General features: G+C 39.1%; 4 protein-coding genes across 8 annotated transcripts; 2 read left to right on the forward strand and 2 right to left on the reverse strand.

The window, feature by feature from the left end:
* Positions 1–260: 260 nt before the first annotated feature.
* On the reverse strand, positions 261–2,283 carry gatad1 (GATA zinc finger domain containing 1). Its single transcript, XM_010737944.3, has 5 exons — positions 1,694–2,283; positions 1,202–1,324; positions 1,052–1,111; positions 768–951; positions 261–676 (listed from the first exon to the last, which is right to left on the reverse strand). The coding sequence occupies exons 1-5, from the start codon at positions 1,871–1,873 to the stop codon at positions 486–488; spliced, it is 738 nt and encodes a 245-aa protein (XP_010736246.1). The 5' UTR covers positions 1,874–2,283; the 3' UTR covers positions 261–485.
* Positions 2,284–4,440: 2,157 nt separating this feature from the next.
* On the forward strand, positions 4,441–5,898 carry chrac1 (chromatin accessibility complex subunit 1). Its single transcript, XM_010737945.3, has 3 exons — positions 4,441–4,679; positions 4,836–4,962; positions 5,810–5,898. The coding sequence occupies exons 1-3, from the start codon at positions 4,521–4,523 to the stop codon at positions 5,887–5,889; spliced, it is 366 nt and encodes a 121-aa protein (XP_010736247.2). The 5' UTR covers positions 4,441–4,520; the 3' UTR covers positions 5,890–5,898.
* Positions 5,897–10,890, reverse strand: si:ch211-57n23.1 (uncharacterized). 2 transcript variants are annotated; one of them, XM_010737946.3, is made up of 3 exons: positions 10,527–10,887; positions 8,633–9,188; positions 5,897–7,479 (listed from the first exon to the last, which is right to left on the reverse strand). In XM_010737946.3, exons 2-3 carry the CDS (start codon positions 9,175–9,177, stop codon positions 7,338–7,340), a joined length of 687 nt encoding a protein of 228 aa, XP_010736248.2. In that variant the 5' UTR covers positions 9,178–9,188; positions 10,527–10,887; the 3' UTR covers positions 5,897–7,337. The 2 variants fall into 2 exon arrangements, with proteins under 2 accessions (XP_010736248.2, XP_010736249.2); XM_010737947.3 differs by having other exon boundaries at positions 7,147–7,479; positions 8,633–9,184; positions 10,527–10,890.
* A 1,842-nt stretch (positions 10,891–12,732) lies between these two features.
* On the forward strand, positions 12,733–21,957 carry pip4p2 (phosphatidylinositol-4,5-bisphosphate 4-phosphatase 2). 4 transcript variants are annotated; one of them, XM_027287422.1, is made up of 6 exons: positions 12,749–13,109; positions 19,296–19,444; positions 20,283–20,389; positions 20,568–20,691; positions 21,253–21,327; positions 21,886–21,957. In XM_027287422.1, the coding sequence occupies exons 1-6, from the start codon at positions 13,004–13,006 to the stop codon at positions 21,940–21,942; spliced, it is 618 nt and encodes a 205-aa protein (XP_027143223.1). In that variant the 5' UTR covers positions 12,749–13,003; the 3' UTR covers positions 21,943–21,957. The 4 variants fall into 4 exon arrangements, with proteins under 4 accessions (XP_027143222.1, XP_027143221.1, XP_027143223.1 ...); XM_027287421.1 differs by lacking the exon at positions 21,886–21,957 and having other exon boundaries at positions 12,733–13,109; positions 19,320–19,444; positions 21,253–21,858; XM_027287420.1 differs by lacking the exon at positions 21,886–21,957 and having other exon boundaries at positions 12,748–13,109; positions 21,253–21,851.
* Positions 21,958–23,837: the final 1,880 nt, after the last annotated feature.

Raw genomic sequence — 23,837 nt, forward strand, 5'->3', positions numbered from 1 at the left:
GTCAGCTGTATGTTGGGTAAACATAATCAAGAACATGCTGGAACAACAAACACAGATCATATCAGCTGCAGCATCAGGACTTGACACATGCAGTTCTTTACCGTGTCTGTCATTGTGACTTTGCTAACATTATCTTATTGTTGCAAAAAAAATCACATGATCTAAGGTGAAACTGTAAAGTCGTGCTGGTTTATTGCCCACACAGCAACTCAATAAAACAATAACAGTATTTAAACAATCGCAGACAAACAGGATGGTAAAAAAAAAAGAGCTTTTTTGTTTATTACTAATACAAAAGTAATATTCCAGCTGTGTGAACATCTTGTGAAACGTAGTTATACCTGGTTTCCTTTGTATCAAATTACAACCTGTCTTCAATCTGAAGTAATGGCTGTCATCAACAACCATTTTTCTTTTCATTATATTACATAAATGTACACACGTCTGTTTGAAAGCAACAGACTAAAGTCCATATCACAGTCATGTTAACTGCTGCCACTGCCAGACTCTTTGACAGCGAGGGCTGGTGTCAGTCCTATGTGGGTCCAGATGTAGCCCTTCTCTGGTCTGATGGGGATGGTGGGAAACGGAGAGCTCCGTGATTTGAAATATTCGGACGGCGCATGGCACACAAACTCCAGGTACTCCATCTTTCTGGGCAGATCCTCCTCTGGACCTAATACAAAAACAGACAATTTGTAACTTGTCATGGAGTTATCATGAACCAACAATTGTGAAAAAAAAAGAAGTAATTTCTCATTGCTCACCAACGATGTAGGTCCCAGGATCAAACTGGTCCTTTGGGCTGGCCTGGGTGGGGATCAACCAGGTCAGTGCAGCACTCTTTTCACAGTACTGGTCCTGGACGAAGCCTCGAATCTGAGCATAGTACGGCTTCCCATCTTCCTCATCTGTTACCTTGATCACATCTCCTGTCTGGTAGTATACACCCTGTGGATACACATAAACAATAAGGATGACGATGGTCTGGCTCCATCTCTGACATTTATCACAGCTGGCTTTGCTGCTAGTTATAGAATAAACACCGTACCTTGTAAAATACAGATTCAGACGTGATGATCGTCGCGACAGATTCTGGTGCTTTGATTGGCTGAAGGACACAGATTCACATTAGTACACGGCGCAGCACAATAACGAGAGCAACAGCTACATCTGCTGATCAAATCCATGTCTAACTTACATTTTTCAGCTTGAATATGTGTCTCCTTCCCTTTCCTTTTGTCGACACCTTCTTCTCAGAAGCAGGAGCTTTGTATTTGGTGCTTCTCAGTCGTGCAGACCTCCTGTGGATCTCCTGCTTGGACTTAAGGACAAAAAGTTGTTTATTAAAAACGTTCATCATCACATCTAGTCCTAAAAAAAAACAAAAAACATTTGATTCAGAGATTTTCACATTTTCCTAAAACTTACACAAATATATATTTTTCTTTGAATGTTGATCAAAATAGCTGATTTTCTGCATTCTACTCTGATCTCCAAAGACTTTGTTAAACATCTACAGACACAGATAATTGTCTAACTATGATGGAAATGAACATTAAAATGCATCAAGAGGTTATATACAAAACTGAGCTGTAAAAGGGTTCAAATTCTGGCATGTGAACTATATTTCAAAGTGGGTTGTTCCCACTGAACACTGTGTTTATTGGCACACTCAGACACAGTGACCAACCTGCTTGCCCCCGCCATTGCTGGGCTGAATGTTGGAGGACATGGAGGGTCCTGCTGCTCCGCCGCTGCTGCTCTTGCCGGTGCAGTTATTACAGAGGATCTCTCCTTGGTTCCCTTTCTTCCACATGGACGAAGAGTTGGTCTTGCAGACGGCACAGCACGGCTTCAGCCCCAGCGGCATGGTTAATGGACAGAAAACGACGCCGGGGCACGAAGAAATGAACCTTAACGCAGCTCTCAACAATGAGATGACGGCGGCTCGTTCAGCTGCTGCTAACTGTGTTATCACCAATAACACACTGATGCGACACCTATGAATGACACAGACACAGAGACACACATCTCCTCGACCGGCTGTGACATTAGACTGATCACTATAATCGGCCCAACATCAAATTAACACCCGGGTTGTTTATTTTCGCAGCCAATTCACCGCCATTGCTAACGCCTCTGTTTCTACTTCTACGCCGCCTCTGTGGTTCACGACACGGGTCAAAGTTAAGCGCCACCGCTGGACTGGAGGAGCCGGTGCCGAGCGCAACCTGAGCTGTCTTTACTGTGGACACAAATTCATTCATTTGTAAACAGATTTGTTGCTTTTTATGCTTTTTTTTTTTAGACCTTTTTCACAGCAGTCTTTATTAATTTTCAGACACATAACACATACACATACATATAACTACTGAGGCTTCAAACTGTGCCCCAAAGTGTAGAACCGTCTTCAATTCGCGAACAAGACATAACAACAAAACACAATAATAATAAATACACACACAAATAATAAATATAATCATTTACGAAGAAAAGGAATACACAGTATAGTATAATACAAATATTCGGAAGTAAATAATAAAAAAACAAATGGGGGAGAATAAATACAAAACCAACCATACACTGATCCTATCCTTTACAAGTGTGCATTACACATAAATTAGAAATCTACTCCAGACAGTAATCATTTTCCCAAATGGACTGCAGAGGGCGACTTATGGGTCATCCCCAGGTGTTTCCACCAAACCAGACAAGTCTCTATTCGAAAGAAAATTTCTAAAGGGGCCCCAGATGTTATCAAAAATGGGTTGTTTACCTTTGATTGCATACGTAATCTTTTCTAAGGGTAGAGTTGTTGTTAATACAGAAAGCCATTTACCTATTCTTGGTCTTACCCACAGCATGACATGAAATACTACACACACAGGTGTTACCAAGGGAACCTTAAAGGTGCAGTGTGTAAAATTTTCAGAATAAGGCAAACATGGAATATAATATTCATAACTATGTTTACATGCATGTATAATCACCTGAAAATAAATATTTTTTTATTTTTGTTACTTAAAATATGAGCCTTTTATATCTACACTGGAGGTGGGTCCTCTTTCATGGTGGCTCCCATATTGAAACAATGCATTTCTACAGTAGCCCAGAACAGACAAACTAAATAGTGACTCTAGACAGATTCCTTAAAGCGTTGTTTCTGCCTTACACAAGGAAGGTGAGGGTGATGTGAGGAGATTGCAATGTAACAATTAGTCCACTAGATGCAACTAAATTCTACACACTGGACCTTTAATTAGTGTCATTGTTAACACCTGTGTTGACCCTACTGTTTCATGTCAGAACAGGTGCTGTGAAAAAGGTCTACTAGTTATTAATTAACAAACTGTATTATTATTATTTCAGTGACCTTCATAACCTAGAACTCTGTTGCTAACTTAACATTATGACGACACCTTATATACTCTATATACACACAAAACAATACAAAGCTACTGCATAATTGATTATATATATTTGGAATAATTAACTATCATAAACACAATCTAATAAACCCATTTGTAGTGACTAAATAAGTTATTGTTGTGCACTGCATTCAATACTATATGTATAATAAAAAAAATAACTTAATAAAATTAAGTACAACATGAAATAAAGTGTTTTAAGAATATATGACTAAGATTACTCAAAATATTGGAATCATGCACAATATTGATGCTGATTTGAGACTGTCAGAAAACTCTTTTTAACTGCAAACACAGAAGGTGATTTTAAAAAAATTTATATTTTGTAAGCTCCGTATTAAGACAAAAACATTACTATAGTGTAAAAGTAAAAAAAATCCTTTCATTTCATTTATTATTAGTTTTGATTGTCATTACATGAATATTGATTATATTTAGACCATCCTTTGTGACCGGTTTCTAAAGAAATAATTGTTATACAGCGTAGCATATATACATACACACCAAGTCTGTTACATTTTGTCTGTCTGTTGCTTCTTGTCATATTGTTTTGTCCAAACGTACTGAACTTTATGTCATTGTATACTTTGTGTTGTAGTGTGTGTACTCTTTAATGTGGTCCTGTTTCATTGAGCACCATGGTCATTTCACTGTGCACCAGTGCATATAAGTAATCCACTCTTCTGTTTCTAGGCTAGCTTTCTGGTTCAATAACACAGTTATTTTGTTTTCTGGACTAAATGATCCTCATGTTTTTATGTTTTGTACAATTTGTTTTCCTCCTTCTTGTGCTTTTCACACAACCCTCAAATACAGCAACATTTGATGTTCAAGGAGTGCACTAAGAGTGATTTGGGGCCACAAAGGAAATCTTGTTTAGGACCACCAAAAGCCTGGGCCTTGACAGTAATGATAATATCTAAATATTTTTGATGATAAAGGTCATTTTTTTAAAAAGTGGCTCCTCTCCAGCAGGCGGCGGTACTGCAGTGAAAATGCCGCCAACTGCTCTTATTTTGAAGGAGAAGAAGAAGCGCCTCACGCTTCAAAACAATACTTGAAGTTCCGGCTGTCTGGCGCCGCGTCCTCATGAAGATGTCTCAAAACAATGCCGACAAAGACGACCAAACGTCAGCTACCAAGAAAACCATCTCCCTGCCTGTCTCCAGAGTGAGGCTGATCATGAAGAGCTCCCCTGATGTCTCCAGCATCAACCAGGACGCGCTCTTCCTCACCACCAAGGCGACGGTGAGCCGCTCTTCATTGATCCCATGCTGCTAACAGGGATTAGCTCGCCCTTAGCTCCTCGGATAACTCTAAATGTAGCTGCTTTAGTTTGTGTTTGAGCTCAAGTATCTCTCTCTCTCACCGTGAGTTTGTTTCTTTGTTGTTGTGTTGTTACAGGAGCTGTTTGTGCAGCACCTGGCTCTGTCTTCATTCAACAACGGATCCGGGAAAGAGACCAACACGCTGTCATACAGCGACCTGGCTCACACCGCGGAGGAGACCGAGACTTTCCACTTTCTAACAGGTGAGAGCATCCACAGCCCGGCACACCTGCAGGGGGACAGGTACATCTAACTAATGTTTATGCAGTTTAATGCAAAAGTGCTCAATGAAGTCCAGTCACAAAGGTAATAATGTTTAGTTTATGCTGAAACTATTTCATCTTTCTTTTGGGTGCTGGGGTTTGTCATTGCATCAAAGTGACATGTATTTGTTTAAACATTTGTGTTGACCCTTGTTGGTGACAATTATTGGCCATTTATTACAAACACCTCTTAGTCTAATGTGATTTCAGTTCAACAACACAAACTGCAGCCTCTAAAATTGAAATAAAGTTGTATTGTAGTGTACATCTATTGGATATATTGTGTATTACACCTTGCACATCAAAGACAGTGACAGCTTTATGGCAACATTGGATTTTTATGGCAGTAGGTACCAATATATTTTAGCCTAATCAGACATTCCTGTCTGGTTTTATAGCTGTTTTCCTTTCCAGGAAATTTACTGTATCACATTATATATTGATATTGCAATATGAAATTACATTTATTTACAGTTTTGGTTGTAGTCAGTGTCGTCTGCTGAGGAAAGCTCATTGATTGATTGACCAATTGTGGTTTTAAAAAAACTGTTGCCACCTCAGGGTGGCTGAAAGTTTAGTAACAGTTTCTAGCAGGGATAAAATGAACTTTCACCATCTACAACCATTCCACAATCATTTATCAGCTGTTCAGTAGTTGTAAACAAAGCTTGACAGCACTTCATGGTGTGATAACTTATGACAGTCAGGGATGGGGTTGTACAGCTACAGTAAGAGGATAAGTAGTGACTGTTCAGACTGAGTGTAATATTGTCTTTCTAACTGACAGACATCCTGCCTAAGAAGATCTTGGCTCGAGATTACCTCAATTCTTTGGATCAAATGCAAGAAGAAGACGCTGACTTTTGAAAAAAAATTTAAAAAAAGGACACTGGCTGCATTTCACATCTGGACAGATGTTAACAAATGTACACTCCATTCACTGAGAGCAAAATGACTGGATAAAGGGACACCCCTTGAACTTTCTCCTTTTATTTTAGATACACTGAGTTCAGCTGTAGGTCTCATGGAAGACATTAGTGGACATTGTTGAGAGTAAAGCCACGTAGGTAAAATGTGAAATCACATCTCAAACACAGAGACACTTAGAGGAAGTTGTACCATATATTAAGGTAAATACTGGATGTTAGAAATCGAAATTTGTAATAGCCTGAATAAGACAGCCTCAGATGAATCATAATGCCACCAACCCTCAAGTTTTCTAAAGAACTGATCACCTCTACAAAGACAATATTTTTGTGTAGGCTGAAGTACTGTTGTTCCTTATAAATGATGCAATTAAATAGTAGATGTCAGAATGTCAGAACAATTTAGCATTTAGCCCGTATTCATAGACTATCTTTCATTTTTTCTGGTAGCAGTGTCTTAAGAAGTTCATGCTTGTTTTCCGAGCACAGTTATCAGGAGGAGAGAATAGTTTTTTCTTAATATCTCGCGGGCCTGTGTGAGCTCAGTAAATGTAACGGACCAAGACGCAGTGGGAATCTATTCCACACAGCTGTGGCACAGATGTCTCAGCTCCAGAGTAATTATTGCTTTAAAATACGATTGGATGAAAACTTTATTTTAGATAAGCTGTCAAACGTTGATTTGAACGTCAAATGTGCTGTTACTGAGTTACACATGGTATTTTCTAGATATTGTCATGTTGGTCGTGAATAGTTTATCATAAATACTTGAAAGTTGTTTGAACTAATCACAAGTGCAAATACCTCTCTATGGTAGCTTAACTACGAAGCAGCTGAACATGTTGCGTCTCCAAATGAAAATTCACACTCAGCCTAACAGATGTGACTGTTTAAGGTGTATATAACAGTTGTGCAGCTTATAAACCATCTTCCTTATGGATTTGCAAATTAATTGTTTAGATTTGATATTTAAATAAAGATCCATGCTGCCTGATATTCATGTTGCGTCACATGTGTTTTACATGTAGACGCATGAAAATGCTTTTCATGAATGTTGAAACGTCGCCTTTGCTCCAAGCTTCACGATTGTCTCGTGGTTTTACAAGAGGCTGTTAGTGTGACTCATAAAATCTCCACATGGAACACAGGTGTGCAAAACAGAAATCTAAAACAGCTACATGCTCATCACATCTCCCTGATAATGTGAGGTTTATTTATCTCTTCTGATTCCAGGTTACATGTGTTACTTTGGTTGTCGTTTTGATCACATAAGGTGCATAAGGTACTAACATAATCCTGAGCATGCATGCATTTGCTACATTGTCGTACAATACATGGATATATAAATACAGTTAAAATAAGGGAGGGAAAAGAGGCAATGGGTCCTTGTCACTGTTGGATGAGTTGGTGGAGTCGAAGCTGCATGTTAAGCAGAGTCTTCTCTAAAGTAGAAAAATGGTTCTCCAGGATGTTTGCCATGTTCTCTCTTAAATCTATGGCGTCCCTCGTGTTGGCAAGATGCTCCTTCATGCTGAAAGTGACGACAAACCACCAATGAATAACTTTATGACACATTTACACATTACTGTACACAAGACATTTCTTCCAAAATTCATAACTGTACAAGAGTAACGAGTTTTTCCTCTCACGTGTAATTGAGAGAAACCACTGAAGTGCATTAATTCTTCTACAATCATTTTAGTGCCAGAGCCTCATTTCGTCCAGACGTCCCTGCAGATTATTACTGGAAAACACTTGCAATGACTCAGCTGCTTGTCTGGATGTTGTTTCCACTCTGTCCGCTTTGGCATTCAAGCAGTGTTATGTTTGGACCAAACAAGCAACACTGATCTGGGATTCCTCCCTCTATTCTAACAATGATTTGGGAATAATCCCACGCCTGACCTTAGGTCAGTAGTTGCCATTACACAATTCATTTGTACAGTGGGGCCTGTATTTTATGACTGAGATCTGAAATGGATTGATCCAATGTATGTATAGTAAAAGTATATACTCAAAAACAGAAAGTCAAACATCTGATATCAGAAATCAGAGGGTTCATATTTATATATACTTCTACAGTCACCACACCACAGTTTAAAATGTTTGTGGACTTTGTAAGATTTGATTACAAGAATATGGCTTTTACACCAATTTGGACACCACTGTTTTGGGACTGCATGAAAATTATTAAGGGGAGAATGGAGGACAGAAGAGTGTAAAGACATGTTTTCTTTTTTCTGCAGGAGGGCTGGTTTTAATTTTTCTGTGCTGTTTTTTCATCACGAATTCATTCTTCTCTTGTGAGGTTTATTGTCTATTACTTAAAAAAAATATGGCTTTCATTGTGATATTTGTCGTGCTCTGTCGGGAAGAGACTCTCCAATACTTTCCCAGCCATGCTACTTGGGCATTGTGTAACTGATTTGATCAGAAATCTGATCTCATACATATCAGGCTATAGCATCATCTGAAATGTATTCATATTCAGTTAAATTCTGGGTTCAGGAGAAATATTGCTGTGCAGAAGTCCATCACTCCACAGAAGTGCTCTGAGCAGCTGTTTAATGGTTTATTTAGCTTAAAGTAGAGTATTTTTTCTAAGTCAAGGAAATGATCCAGAGAAAAGTCTAATAAAACTGAGGTTATTTAATCCATCAAACAGTCCATGGACTGTTTCTCACCTCGTGAGGACGCCATGCTCTTTCCCCTCTTTCCTCTTCTCCTCCAGAGAGACAAACACCTTCTCCATGGTCTGCATAGTTTCCACCGCACTCTGGTGGTCTGAGTGGATGCCCTGCACCTCCTCTTTGGCTAGGTCTTCGTAGGAGAACCCTCCTTCCTCCACTCCGCTGGAGGTGGACACGGCCTGCAGTGCAGCTCTGTTCTGGAGAACAAGCAGACGGGATTTGGCAAACTCTTCGGGGCCGACTATGTTTTCCCAGCAGATTGCAGAGGATGGCGGTAACCAGAAGCGCTGGGTGCAGTTGACTGGTTTCCCTGGGGTCTCTGTTATAAAGGGGCTGTCAGCAGGGAAGGTATTGAGCAGGTGCAGAAGAGATGATCCAGAGCCCCACTCCAAATCAAGGTCCGGTTCCCCAGACTGTTGCTCAGGGGGGAAAGTAGGAAAAGGCCCTGCTGCCCCTGCACCGTCTGCCGGGAAGCAGACCCCCAACAGGAGGGAGCAGGACAGGCACAGCACGGCCCTGTTGACTGCCCCCTGGACCATCTCCAAACTGGCTGAATCATGTGTACACACACACACACACACACACACACACACACACACACAGCTGTAATTGTTGGAAAGGCCATTCATTGGCATCATGACAGACTTTATCCACGAAACATTTTTTCCTAACTGTAACAAAGCTGTTGTTTTCTTCACACAGCAGGTCTGCAGCTCAAAACAGATTTTGGGAAACAAGAAATTTTAATGAGTCACAATGACAATATCATCAAAATATGCAAATCACATGCAGCTTTCAGACTGACTAATTGTGCATGTAAAGGGAAAGGGCGGTTCTGATGAGCCAGTAAAATAAAATTAATCAAGCATACTACAGTGGTCCAGATTATTATATCTTCTTTTCTTACCTTCAAACTCAAAATGATAGTGTCCTTATTGTTTCACTGAGACTTTGTGTGTATGTTATGTTTCGCCTTTAAATCATTTTCACAACTTTTGCATTGTATTTAGGAATGCAGCTTGCATGTAATCAAAACACTCTCACTGGAAAGTAACTAAGTACATCTACTCAGGTACAATTTTGATAGATTTTAGTATTTCCATGTTATCCTACTTTCTACTTCCATTCTGCTACATTTATTTGGCAGCTGTAATTGCTGCTGTTTACTTTACAGATTCAGATTTTATATAAAAATAACATATAACAAAATATGTATGTATAAAAACAACACATAACTGAAGATTAAACAAGTTACTTACACGTTACAAGTTACTCATGGATGCAACAGTATTATTAATCTAATAATATCCCATATACTAATGCAATATTCACAGCGGCATAACGAGTACTTTTACTTTGAAGTACATTTTGCTGATAATAAACTACTTCTGTACTTTAAAGGTTTTGAATGAAGGACCTTTACTTGTACTATGTTCACACGGTACATTGCTATACTGACAGTTTTAGTTAAGTAAAGGATCTGAATACTTCCTCCACCAGTGAATAAATAACAGAGAGACTTTTATTTGGCAATAAGCTCAATGTGATTTTACCTTCAAAATAAAAGCAGAAAATAATAGAAAGAACAAAAAGGTTAATTACAGTGTATTCAGTCAATGCATACAGACACATGTCTATATATTAAAAACATTTCATCTCTGAAAAAGCTGCAGCATACGTTTATGTTTTATTTCTTACACAGTTTCCGGGAGTTTTACTCTCAGTCTGATGACTTCATACTGTAGCTCGGCAGCAGCAGAAAGTTTCAAAAGTGCCACCGCTAATCCACAAATCCTGATCACTGCAACAACTTTCACACATACAAACATATTTTCCGCATTATCACACCACAGTTTCACCTCTGTCCTGTGTCTGTAATGTGTCTTACCTTGCAAAGAAAGCCCGGCGACGAAGCAGTGTGTGAGTGCTGCGACGCTCCTCTGGTGCCTGAAGTCGTCGGAAAAAATGAGTCGTTGGCTGCAGCCTGTTACATGCGATCTGAATCTCTCTTTACTGGACCGCCAACAGCAGTCAGGAGCAAGGATTTTCCGTCAGTCTGTGATGGAGTAATCGAGGGAAACCTACCCCCAGGAAGTCAAATACACTTGTAGTCTGGCTATGAGGGTCTCCTGACCTACAGAGCAGAGCTTTTCTGTAACTTTTACTCAACAATGTGGACTGATTTAAGTGTTCATTTGCAGCTTTTAGTCCATCCAAAGACTACAAGCCAGTGAGTCTGTGAATGGACAAGGAGGTGTGTTGCTCCTGGTATTTATGAGCTATTTTACAATGTCCTAAAAAGCACCAGCCAAATCTGAATTTGACCCAAACTCAAAATTTGCCAAACATGATTCAATCATACCTGTGCGTAGAATTCAGATGGACTCATACAAATCTTGTTAGTCTACTGTTTAAGAACAAACCCAAAGATTTTTTTTAAATGTGCCCAAACTTTGGAGGAACTTCTACTTAACTCACAACATCTGTGTTTATTTAGTGAGTCTCTTAAATGGCCAATTTATATTACACCCTGACATAAGCAACAAGGAATGGGAGACATACTTTGGCACAAACAGTTGAGGGTGTTGTAGTTTTATGGGAGGAATGGACATAAGGCACACACCACCGATATTAAAATATGTACTGAACCTCAGGACAAACTTTGTAAATCCTAATAAGGATCACTCTGCAGTCCAGTCCACATAGATACCTTGGCTTCAGTCTGCAGCTGCTGGTGGCAGCCAGATGTTGTTTTCAGGTCCTGTTAATGACTTTCAAACCATTTGGGAAAAGAATAGAAGTCAGGATCATCAGTCTCACTCAGATGAAGAAAAAGCATGTTTTTGACCCCAAATAAATCAGGTGGAAGAGCCAGAAAAACTTTTACATGCACTCTGATTTCACAAGTGACTCAATGTATAGAGATTACAGCTAGATATACAGATTCCTAAACAGACTAAAGAAACACAGATTGCAACATCTCAGAAGCACCAGGATATCATATAATATATAATCAGCCACAATCTAATATGATCACAACAAACATGCACAACACATATAAAAAGCCATAAACAGATCTCATAATTATCTAAAGTGGATTATATGTATTACTTTCTGAACTGTTATGCCAATAAATCTCTACGAATTGTCTCGTAAAGTCAGATTTATTGATATTCACTAATAAAGAAAATTGTCACAGAAGGCTTTACAGATGTACAACATATGACTTTTTAGAGCTTTGAGGTGGAAAAAAACAAAAGACGATGCAAACGATTTAAAGTTTATTCAGAGACTGAAATAGCAGTAGTAAAATTACAACATGGAGACACAGAATGAACCAATGATCTCAGCCAGCACAGCCAACATCTCTAACATCACTGTCAACTTTCATCCACATGTAGAAAGCGTTGATCTTTAGACAACCCCAATTTCGGGCGACTGAACATGAACAGAAAGATGTTATATTGAATATTTGGTTACTTATGAGTGACTGACTGAAGTTTGCAACCTTTCAGATATCTGACCATGTGCAGCAGCCTTGTCATGAAAGGTTGCAGTGGACATTGCTTTGTTTTAAAGGTGCAATGTGTAGGATTTAGTGGCATCCTGGTCTACACTTGCCTCACCCTCCCTTTACACGCATGAAGGAGACACTACAGTGGCCGTAAAACTTGTGAAAAATGCAAAAGCTTCTCTCTAGTGTCAGTGTTTGATTTGTCTGCTCTGGGTTTGTAGAAACAAGGTGGTTCAACGAGTCTATTATATTTGAATATTAATATACACTAATACAAATATCAGATGGTTAGGAGTTGGGGTTGATGGTGGTTTACATAAATGGAAATTATACCTTGTCGTTCAATATGGGCTGCACAAGTAATCCTACAGTGACATCTAGTGGTGAATACTAGGACGCTGCCTTGTTGATTTATCACTGTAACTTATAAAAAAAATATTTAAAAAAACACTGAAATCTGCTTGTTTGAAATCCAAGCATGACATTTTATGTTGTTATTTAAGCAAACATGACATAACACACAAATAATCCGGATCAGCATTAAATTTAATTAAATCACTGGACGTGTTTCCCACATAAATTCCTTCACAGTCTCCACTGTGCGCAGTGTTTAGCTCCACATACACGGATCCACAGCTCTGCCCATGCCCCGGGTCATGTAAGTGAGGGGCGGGGATCACCACAGAGCTCCTCCTCCTCCAGGCTGCCGTCACCGGGGCTGCTGGACCGGAGCAACCACGGCACCAACAACCAGCCACCGGCTGCTCCTCCGAGCTGAGTGAAGACTCGGTGCAGCCAGGAGCCTTCACCTCCTCCTCCGCCGTCGTTTCTCACTGATCACGGTTAAAGACATGGCCTCCGACGGCATGGACGAGCGATCTCCGCTGCTGTCGGGCCCCAACTCGGAGAATGTGACCCCCACAGCTCCACCGTACCTGCAGGATTCAAGTCCCCGAGGTAAACACACACGACAGCCGCTGCTGGCTGCATGCTGAATCATTTTTGGGCGTATCGAGTTTGCGCGTAAATAAAACTGCAGCAAGGCAAATGTAATGCAAGGGCAGTGTATCGGAGGGATAGGTGGAGCTTCTACTGTGAGAACTGGAGCAGTGGGTTAGAGAAGAGGGGCCTACAATAACAGCAAGCTCTTGTTTTTACTGCAGAAATGCTTACATCACGACTCACTGGGGCCTGCAATGTGTTGGGTCTTCATCAAGAAAAATAAAACACAAATAGAAAAATGAGTCGTGATATGTCACTGCGAGGCCTCACTGGTTGTATGTTTGAATGTTGTTGACTGATGGAGGAGAAATGACCCACTGCAGATGAAGGCAGCCTCGCAGCCTTTTGTCCCAGCTGCAAATCGACAGGATGCCCAGATGTGTCCCCTTTTTTTGTGGATCAAATCAATAGCACGACGTGATTTAGATGTCACAATGTTCCAGCTCATTTGCATGCAAATGAGATTGTTAACAACCAAGATTTGATGTTGATCTTGCTTGAATCTGCCTGTTTTATGAATTGCATCTTTTAATACAATACAAACACGTGCATTTTCAGCCAGACAACTGACACAGTGTCCACATTTTGCTTAGTAAACAGCTGAATGTAGGTTAGAGTGCCATAATGCATGCAGGGGCCGGATGACCCAGTCAGTTCCTCTGTCAACTCTCAGGACTGGCCTTTGCACTGAATTTAGTCACAAAAATCCAAATTTGAATTTCTGTTTTGAAGCTGGTCACACGATCCCTTCAACCAAACATCCACATCTCAAAGGATTATGTTTTGTTTCAGCAACACGATGGATCAAATCTTTCAAATCTAATTTAACAGTCAAATCTTATTTCAATTTAGCTCCAGACACTGTGGACAAAGTTTCCAGTGATTGTACAACACCGTTTGTTCTGCTGCAAATGAATGGATTCATTGACCGTGTGATACTCTTTTTTTTTTTTTTTTCCTTTTTTTTTTTTGCTGGATCATTTTAGGGCAAGCTGCTAATAACAGGCAAATTAGACCGAGAAATGAATTTCTTTTGTTTTTAAGCTGCTTAATCTTGCAGAATTCACTCATACACCACTGGATTATTCATAAAGACTTTAACTCTTGGACTGTAATAACCTGTAAAACTGCCTGTTTGGACGTTACAACATCGACTGAGTAAAAACCTAAATAAATGTCAGTATATTTCATGGCCTAGTTTCTCCTCTCTGCAGCCTGGATTATGACTAATTCCAGTTTCTCTGGGTGTGTTGGGGCGCAATCCTTCATCAGCCAGTTTGTAAAATGGAGTCATACAAAGTAAAGGTGTTTTCCTAAAACACAAACACTGTGATGGAGCTGTGACTATTATTCAGCTGTGATTAGACCTGAGTGAAATAAGTTATTTATGAAAGAGACTTCAATCTCTGCTGTATTGATCTGAATAGTTCTGACTCATGATCTGCTGAACAGAGTTGTCCATAGTGGGTTTTTATTTTGTAGTAACAGGTAGAGATTCACGTCTGCTGTATTCTGCTTCAGTGTTCACAGTGTGGTGGTGGTGGTGATGGGCGGAGACCAATGACCTTGGCAGCATCTGAATATTCAGATAGCTCACTGTGCATCAGTCTGTTGCCACTTGACTGCAAAAAAAAGCTTGCAACAGTGTTTTAATTGTGACAGCGATTACTCATTAATTCAGTTTTGCTTCCAATCAGAGATAGTGCATACCTGTCATAGAGAAATTTGTTAAAATACAATTTTATTATGTCATTTTTCAAACCCTGCAAAGCATTAGGCCAACGTCATTCGATCAAAATACAAACACCCTCAATAAATTCATTCTATTAAATGGATTTTCTGCGTAGCTACATATATTATTATATACATTTATATTATTATAAATCATTCCTCTGTGCCATAGAGCTCCCTTGTTGTTCAAAAACTATTAAAAACACATCAGTGAGCCACAGTGTTGTACCGGGAGACATTTTCCTTCATTACAGCCAACATGGGCGTTTACTCTAGTAGTTTACTCTGAGTCAATATGCACCGTGCTACCTCTTACTGTAGGGGTGTGCCATATCATGTTGTACATAAAAATCTGTCATATCAAGAGATTAAAGATATTCTAAATTTAATTTTATGATGTCTGTCTACATCGTGGTTACATATAGCAACACATGTCGCTAAACATGCTGCATGCTCTGCTGTGGTGACTCTAAAGAGTTCTTCAGTAGTGTAAAGTGGTCGATTATCACCACATCGTATGATCATGGTCTTCACAGTGATAAATTGGAAGATAAACAGTGAAACACCAGACTAAATCATAAATCATCTGTTCATCAGGATTTACTGTATATCGTTATAAATATTGTTTTATCATATTATCTTATTTTAAGCCACATCATTCAGTCTTGCACTGGAGCACCAAATGTGTATTCATCCACGGCTGAAAGTAGTCCCCAACAAATACACAGTTTACTCCTGTTTGAGTCATGTTTTTTTTAGAAACCGTGCCCAGCTGTTTAAGGAAGTTACTTTTAACATAAATGAAACTTCAGAGTTGTTACTTAATTAGTAATTTAGGTCTTTAGTGAGAACTAATAGGCCCCACACAGAAAGTACTGAGACACACTAATTAATCGTTGATTTTGACAATAAAAATCTAGAGTAACACCGGTCTTATCCCTTAACCTTCAAAAGATTTTGTTTTCATGTCATATGGACAACAGAAAACCAAAAATCTCTGCACTGCTTATGTCTGCATACCAGCCCCTCAGTCAGCTATTCTTAACCACAAAACCACAAGCCCCAAAACCATCCAGCCAGCGATGGCACCAGCTAGGCAGGACACGGTGGTGGCCGTGTGTTGTGGTGCTGCTGGTGGTTGTAGTAGAGCGTCTTCTCGTCTTACTTCTGGCTCCGAGGACAGTAAGAGTGAAAACCTATAGCTGCTATATTCAGTTTCAGACGTGCATTAGGACAGCTTCGGTGCACACAGCAGAGAGTGGAGCGAGTAGAAACAGGCTGGAACTGAACAGAGAGAAGCGCTGACTTTGTTTGAAATATAATTAACTTACTGTTATATAAAAATGTATGGTCTAAGATGAAAGGCTACTCCATTACATTACATTACATTACATTTTGCATTAACTTAATTTAGTAGAAAGGGTCTTGTTTGTGTGTGTGTGTGTGTGTGTGTGTGTGTGTGTGTGTGTGTGAAGAAGCACCACCACCACCACGTGGACACAGTAGGTGTGTCCAGTCTTGGGCATGTTTTTGGTTGTAGACGCGGTGTCCTATCTGTCCCTGTGGTGTCGACTGGTTGAGCGTCTCTGAATCTCAGAGCCAAGGTTATTTACCTGTTGACTCGTCCCATTATCTCATTCAACTGGTCATTTGTTAGATTAGATGCCACCTTTGTGTTTGGCTAGGGTCAGCCTTTACAAAGACATCATAATGTATCACAAGAGACTGTGACATAATGTGTACATTTTTGGTAAATGGACTGTATATACTGGATATAGACTATTTTTCTTGTCTTCTAACCACTCCCAACAATACATCATGTTCAGCAATTCATACATGCATTCATACAGAAAAGGAAGTAAATAATAACTAATAAACTAACATTTACACACCCCTGGCACAGTCTCTGGGAGCAATTTTGGGGTTCAATATCTTGCCCTGAGGAGCCACTGATCTTCTGATTAGCGGACAACCCACAGCAGTCCCATTTTGAATTGCTTGTTTTGTCCAAAAACAGTCCAGTATTCAGAGATATTCAGTTTCCTTTCATGAAAGGCAGCTCTTCACATATGAGAAGCTGGAACAAGTGATTTTTTTTTGTTTTTGTTTTTTGGCATTTTTGTGTGAAAAAGAAATGTTGCAGTTGAATTTTCTGCTCTAAGCTCTATTTATCACATTGCTGCCTGAGGTGTGCAATAAATCTCTGCTTGGCTTCCATATATGAAAAACAGGTACTTTAATATAACTGCAGAAACACATTTTATATGATTTTGCTTCTACATTAAATTAAATTAAATTGATATAAGTAGCATATTTAATTGTATTGCCTGGTTCTTGTTGAGCTGCAACAAGTTACAATAAAAAATGACATTTAACGTTGAAGGTTAAGTTAAAAGATTTTAATGAAGATTTAAGATTGTTTCCATAGTATCACTCAGATTTTAAAGTATGCAGGAATACTACAGTAGTAGTAAAGCTAGTGACTGGTTTTAATCTATGGATTAAGTGTATTAAAGCCCTGAAAAACACATGGAATGTAGACTAATTATGAAAGGTTAATATGGGATTAAACAGTACAGAGTTCATTTGGACTGTAGTTAGTTCACAGTAGTTCTTTCAGATATTAAGAGGAATTTTTTAAGTCTTTGATCATGTCGATTAAACTTGTTTATAGACTATAAGACGCTAATCAGTGGCCTGGCTTTTCTTAGTTTCTCCACCAAAATAGTTACGTGCTTATTAGCGTCATTAGCAGAGACATTTTAATTAAGATGCCCATCCACCCGATGACACGACTGAATGAGTATAAAAAAAACTCTTTTATGAACTACATGTTAATTTTGTCTGCAGCTTTGCAGGGTGTGGATTTTATGTCCATCACATCTTTGGTATCTAAAAGAGCCCATTGTTTCTTTCTTAAACACACAGACTGGTGCTCGGCCCCTGACAAAGAAAGAAGGGTCACATGTTGAGCCATACACAGACGTGGGTTTACATACAGTATGTGCATGAGTGTTTTCAGGCTGCCTTGGCACTACCACACACTAGCCTGTAATAGTTAATAAAGGAGTCATTGAATAATCCTTAAGTGTTTGGTATTTTTGAGAATTAGACTTGAAAAGTCAAATTCATTTCTACTGGTAAGAATTATAAGTAATGTTAGATAACAGCTCTCTTCTCTATATATAACTATTATATTGTTGTTGTATATTGTTTTAGGATGTAGAAGATATTTGTTTTTGTGTTGATTATTGTGTTGGGTATGTTATTTAAAAAGCTATAACTAGTTCTTCAACTAACAGTTATTTCCATTTTCTGTTAATATGCTGACAATTTTCTAGATTTGAAAGCAACACATTAAAATGTTTCGGTTTAAACAATGACGCAAATGATCAGTTATTAGATAAGAAATGTACTTATTTACTAATGTTCCAGCTTTATATAAACTATTTTTACACAGATTCAAGGATTTTTGGATGTTCCATAATGTTTTTTTTAGTTTTGTTTGAGACCAGTCTTACACAGAGACTATGACTTTGTTTGGTCTGTTAGACACTTGCCAGAAATAAGATTTTGTTGTGTGTTCACATAATTAATGGTAACCAAACATTATCAATATTACAGTGTATAATGTCCAAGTAATTAAAATATTATATTAAGGATAAAATATACATACAAAATATTAAGGATGCTGATACACCTCTTACTCTTCCTGAACTTTCAGTTACATCTTTATCAGCAGATGAAGTAAATGAACCTTGAATGAATTAAGAGGAATGAAGAAGAATCTCTTCTGCCGTCACTGCAGACACTTTATAATAAAATTACAATTAAAAAACACAATATTTAATGGTTTATAGTGATATACTAAAGATGATTCTTTTTTTGTCTTATAAACAATTTCGTAACACGTTATAATCTGTTTTGATTTACTCTTCTGTGGCTGTGTGACTCGTGTACAGTTATGTTTTTTAAACTGATTTTAATTTAATGAAAAGATACCAAAACAAAGATGATCAATGTTTTTAAACAAACTCACCCATCTAAATAAAAGCACAAATTAACCTCTGCCATGCAAACATTACAGTACAACCATGTCGAGTAAACAATTTTTTTGTTTCCACTTCCAGGTTTTTTACTCGTTTGTCAACATGTGTTAATGTGGGCTCTGGTTTAATGGTGTCCTGAATAATTAGCACCTCTTTCCAGTTTTACTTTCTCTTCAATCATTATTTTATTGGGTAAACACACACCCTGACATCGAATTTTATGTGAAACCTCCAGAGATACTGTGATAACGTCTCTCCCTGCATGCACAAATCCACTTCCAGTTTTATTCATGAAGTTTCGTAGATGCATGCGATTAACAGCTGGTTGTATGTTGTGTGCTTTGCCCTCCTCTTCTCAAAGCCGAACTACCTCCTCCTTACACAGCCATCGCTAGCCCCGACACCGGCGGTGTGCCTGTCATCAACTGCCGAGTATGCCAGTCGCTCATCAACCTGGATGGAAAGCTGCATCAGCATGTGGTCAAGTGCACGGTCTGCAATGAAGCCACAGTAAGTGGATGCCATTGTCGATGGCTTTATAAATGATTGTTGGTGCGGACATCACAGAGCTGTAAAAGTTCAACTGTCAGGCTGAGTAAAGACATTAAGTCTTACAGTCGATTACACATGTACATGACAGTCACATCCATCTGTAGCTTTGTGCCCACTCTGACTGTGCAGCATCATTTTGTGTATTCATGTGCTTTGGGGCACTTTAGAGCATTACCAGATGCTCATGTAGACATCTGTCACATCTATCAGTCAGTCCAGAGATAAGTGCTTCATATGACTTGAATGTCTCGCCTGTGTCTCAGCTTTGATAGAGCTGTCAGTGCAGTGGAACAAGGAGAATGAATGACTGTCATCGCACACACTTGGGTGGGAAATGCCATTTCCACAGGCTGATATCTGTTGTGCTTCTGCATCAACATAGCTGTGGTGATATTCTATTACACTGCATCCAAAACAGTGCACGGTTGATAGTGTCCAGCTTCAGACAGAGAGCTCAGGTTCACCCGACATAAATCTAAAGCTGGAGCGATATGCACCAGGCATCAGCTTCTCTGCATAGATTAATTTATCTTTATAAATGTCTCTCAAGTGACACATAACAAGGACATATTATGGACATAATATGGACATTTGAAGCTGATGGGTGAACTAATATGTGTTTCATAGACTAAAGGCAAAGCTATTGATTTTTCACAGGACTTCTCCACCCTGTTAGGTCTGAAAGGTCTTGCTCTGTTACCTCTACAGTATTAAATCAACTTTTTCATGGCTCTGTTTTTGTGCTCTCTATTAAACACAGTTTCAAGGGTGCTGATTTTGATATGTTGCCTTCCAGCCCATCAAGAACCCCCCAACAGGGAAGAAATATGTGAGGTGTCCCTGTAACTGCCTGCTCATCTGTAAAGACACGTCCAGGAGGATAGGATGTCCTCGACCAAACTGGTAGGTCATGTCAAGTTCAGGTCAGTTTTACGCTGGAGTTCTTGTATGGTTACCTATTTTCCAAAACCGTGTCATCACAAGACAGATCAAGTTATCTTTATTGTTTTATGTCATTTCATAATCCCGTCTTGGGTAGCTTGTAATCATTAGCTCATCCTTCTCTTTGTTCCTCCGACAGCAGACGCATAATCAACTTGAGCCCGGTGATGGTAATCCCAGAGGAACAACCCGCTCAGCCGGCCCTGCCCATCCAACCTGAGGGGATGAGGGTGGTCTGCGGTCACTGTGGCAACACCTTCCTAGTAAGTAAACCCACCAAGACTACCAAACTAACCAATCACAGTGTTGCTCATGCAGAACTATGTTGCTGTGCTGTTGTTGGTACGTGCATATTAACATGCTTGAGAGCCAAACCACAGCGTGTTCTTCACTATTTGATGAGGAAGCGGGGCATTCTCCACAATATTATTGCACAGCCTGTTGTACTGTATATCAGGATAGTCTTAAAAACAAGCTCATGACATATTGTTCTCCTGTTGATCTCGAGTTTTCAGACAGAAAATGTGATGTTTTTAAATGGCTGGCATGCATTTGCTGCACATTTCCTTTCCCCGCCTCATTAATTCCTCTTGATTGCAGAGTGGTTGCACCCTTCTTAAATGAAATTGTCTTCCTGCACCCTGTTTTGAGGATACTATCAGTATTTTTGACATGCAACATGCTTCTACTCATCGTATTATATATATTATATACAGAAGGCACAGAACCTGAAGCTTGTGAGTCAGTATGACACAGACTCGCATGTCAAACTCTGCAGTATTGTCCTCTTAACGTGTGCGCGTTGTTGCTTGCGACGTCTATAGGGAAGTGAGGACGCCAGGTCATCCCAGCCAATGTCTGGCCTCCCCAGAGATGGCTCTCCCCCAGCACAACAACAGGTTGAGAAAGCTGGTCATACTGGTGGACATATTAACAACAGCCTAACCTGCTCCAGTTCAATCTGCGGCCTTACTTACACTAATGATAATATGACTTTGTTTACATCTGGCTTTAAAGTGAGCTCCTTGAGGTATCACTTTATAAAATTGGCTTAAATGCTTTGGCCTGAATTTTCTGTTTCTAAATCTATTCATTGAATCTATCCTCTGAAGCCAGATGTCAAAGGTCACTTATGAAGTCACATGTGTGTCAATAGGAGCTTTAAATAATGCTGATCTGTGATGGGATAAACATTTCTTAACACTTTTTTTTAACATCAGAACTAATACATTAAAAGAATCATCTTAAATGCTAATCAAGCCGATCTTTAGATACTTTCTACAACACAGAAATAATAAAGAGATTCAGATCATGTGAAATCTTTCCCAGTAGGTCTTGTGTTGATTGTTGATTGAAGCTCAGTAGAATTATAGAGTGTTGTTACGTTTCTGTGTTTGTGTGTGTGTGTATGTATGCTCTTCTGTAATTTTACTTCTTTCTCTTCTGTCTCCTTGCAGTGGATGGAGCTTCGGTTTAACACGCTAGCCAAGTGTCCCCACTGCAAAAAAATGTGAGTACATCAAACCACAAAAGAGCAAAGTGAAACAAACTTAAAATGAATGTCAAGACATTTTTATCAAATAACAAACAAAATGTAATCTTTGAAGTTTTAAAATTTGATCATCAACTTAACATCTCAGCGGTTCAGTTTTCATTTAATGGATGATTTTTTTTCTCACCGCTGCAGGCACCTCAAACTTACTTATGTATGTATTCATCCCCAGGAGCAATCGATCTTTGTTGATTTTTGCCAAAGTCCATTATTGTTGCCTGCTTTTACAGTTAAAGACCATTTACAGCAATTGTCATCATACTTGTAATGCAACTTTTGACAAATGCATGCAAGGCAAATAATGCAGATTTCAACTTTATTCAACTTCAAGAACCTGCAAATTATTATTTACAAGTTGCACAGAAGTAAATGGAAGCCAGTGGCTGCCTATATAAGTCAGATTTTCTGAAACACATTAAGCACGGTTTGTAAAATGGTTAATCGTGGTGTGAAAATTGGTTTAAAATCTCTGATGTGCACTGAATACACTACAGCCTTACTGGGGATACTGGGTGTTTTTAAGCCATAAACTTAAAAAAATACTCATGTGATGTCTCTGTAGCTTTATTAAAGGACTTGTTGCAGCTGATCTTTGGACCACATAGTGTTGTGGTCTCAAATGATTGTTCATTGTCTCGGTCTTACTGGAACAAGTAATTATCCTGTTATTAGAGGAAGCAGCACTTTTTAAAAACAAAAAAAATCATTGACTTTCCACCTCTGCACTGGATTCAGCTCTCAGCCATGTTCAGAAGGGTTTGGTAGGATACAGCCTGTCATAGATGAAAATACTTTCAGCTCTCCCACTCTTTATGGATAATTTCAGTGTAGTCAGATACTGAGATTTAGAGGTCTGGACTTTGTAGTTTTTGGAGAGGGGAGGGGAGGTAATAGAGGCTAATCTAGACGTGTGACAGGAATTAGAGCCAGGCCTCAATGAATAGATGTAATGGTAATGAGGTGGGAGGGTCACAGGGTTGAGAGCCGGTGGGAGGGCATGGAAAGGTTTGTGTGGAGGGGATGACATGGACAGTATTGTCTCCAGGCAGGCAGTGATGCTGAGACAAGCTGCATGCTGTCTTTGCTTCTGTTGTCTTATCTCTGCAGCTCTCTAAATTCATATCTCCATCTTTGTCTCTGTCTCACTCTTCTGGCATCTTTCATGTTTTGACAATATCTCTATTCATATCTCTACCCATGGCTTTTCCTCCGGCCCACATGCCACTGCAGTGTTGAAACAACATTTATCAGGCGAGAACATGACGACAACATAAAACATTACATCCCAAACGCAGAACTTCAGCTCTTCTCCCAAAGCTTTACAAAAACACACATACTTTATCAGCTTTATGATAATCACCACCATAAGAAGTCAGTAGAGGTGAAAGGCATTTTACTTAAACGTAGTCATGCAATCATTATATAATAAGCAATAAAACACACAATGGACTTTGAATCTCACCCAAATCGCATAACAGACAAAGCCAAAAGTCGACCATTAAACCATAAAATTTGTTTAGAACTGTAATCATATTTGACTCTCACTTCTCTTATTTCTGTTTAACTCTGTGTCTCTGCTCTTTGTCTTTTTCTACCTATTCTTATTTTCTAACAGAAGTCAAAACAGTTGAGGTAACATGTAGTTATGTGATGATTTTACTTTAATGCTGATAAGGAACTGATACCTTTTGAGAGGAAAATCCCTCAGCTACACATGTGATATGTTGTAGTGTTCCCAGTCAGACTTGTCTTGTTTTGTAAATGACTTTAGCTCTAGCAGTTTAAATCTTTGAAAAACATAATTTGAGAGGGAGGTGTGCTTCATATATGGTCACAGGTCGCATGAGATGGTCAGGT

This window comes from Larimichthys crocea, chromosome XIII (genome assembly GCF_000972845.2).
Source record: "Larimichthys crocea isolate SSNF chromosome XIII, L_crocea_2.0, whole genome shotgun sequence".
Taxonomy (NCBI): domain Eukaryota; kingdom Metazoa; phylum Chordata; class Actinopteri; family Sciaenidae; genus Larimichthys; species Larimichthys crocea.

Bases quoted from the DNA above. Each gene is read 5' to 3' on its own strand.
- gatad1 (XM_010737944.3), bottom strand. From the start codon at position 1,873: ATGCCGCTGGGGCTGAAGCCGTGCTGTGCCGTCTGCAAGACCAACTCT. The intron at 952-1,051 runs GTACGGTGTTTA...GTGTATCCACAG, and splicing joins CTGAATCTGTATTTTACAAG to GGTGTATACTACCAGACAGG. The intron at 677-767 runs GTGAGCAATGAG...TTTTTGTATTAG, and splicing joins TCCTGGGACCTACATCGTTG to GTCCAGAGGAGGATCTGCCC.
- pip4p2 (XM_027287420.1), top strand. From the start codon at position 13,004: ATGGCCTCCGACGGCATGGACGAGCGATCTCCGCTGCTGTCGGGCCCC. The intron at 19,445-20,282 runs GTAAGTGGATGC...GTTGCCTTCCAG, and splicing joins CGGTCTGCAATGAAGCCACA to CCCATCAAGAACCCCCCAAC. The intron at 20,390-20,567 runs GTAGGTCATGTC...TTCCTCCGACAG, and splicing joins GGATGTCCTCGACCAAACTG to CAGACGCATAATCAACTTGA.
- chrac1 (XM_010737945.3), top strand. From the start codon at position 4,521: ATGAAGATGTCTCAAAACAATGCCGACAAAGACGACCAAACGTCAGCT. The intron at 4,680-4,835 runs GTGAGCCGCTCT...GTGTTGTTACAG, and splicing joins TCCTCACCACCAAGGCGACG to GAGCTGTTTGTGCAGCACCT. The intron at 4,963-5,809 runs GTGAGAGCATCC...TCTAACTGACAG, and splicing joins GACTTTCCACTTTCTAACAG to ACATCCTGCCTAAGAAGATC.
- si:ch211-57n23.1 (XM_010737946.3), bottom strand. From the start codon at position 9,177: ATGGTCCAGGGGGCAGTCAACAGGGCCGTGCTGTGCCTGTCCTGCTCC. The intron at 7,480-8,632 runs GTGAGAAACAGT...CGTCACTTTCAG, and splicing joins GAGCATGGCGTCCTCACGAG to CATGAAGGAGCATCTTGCCA.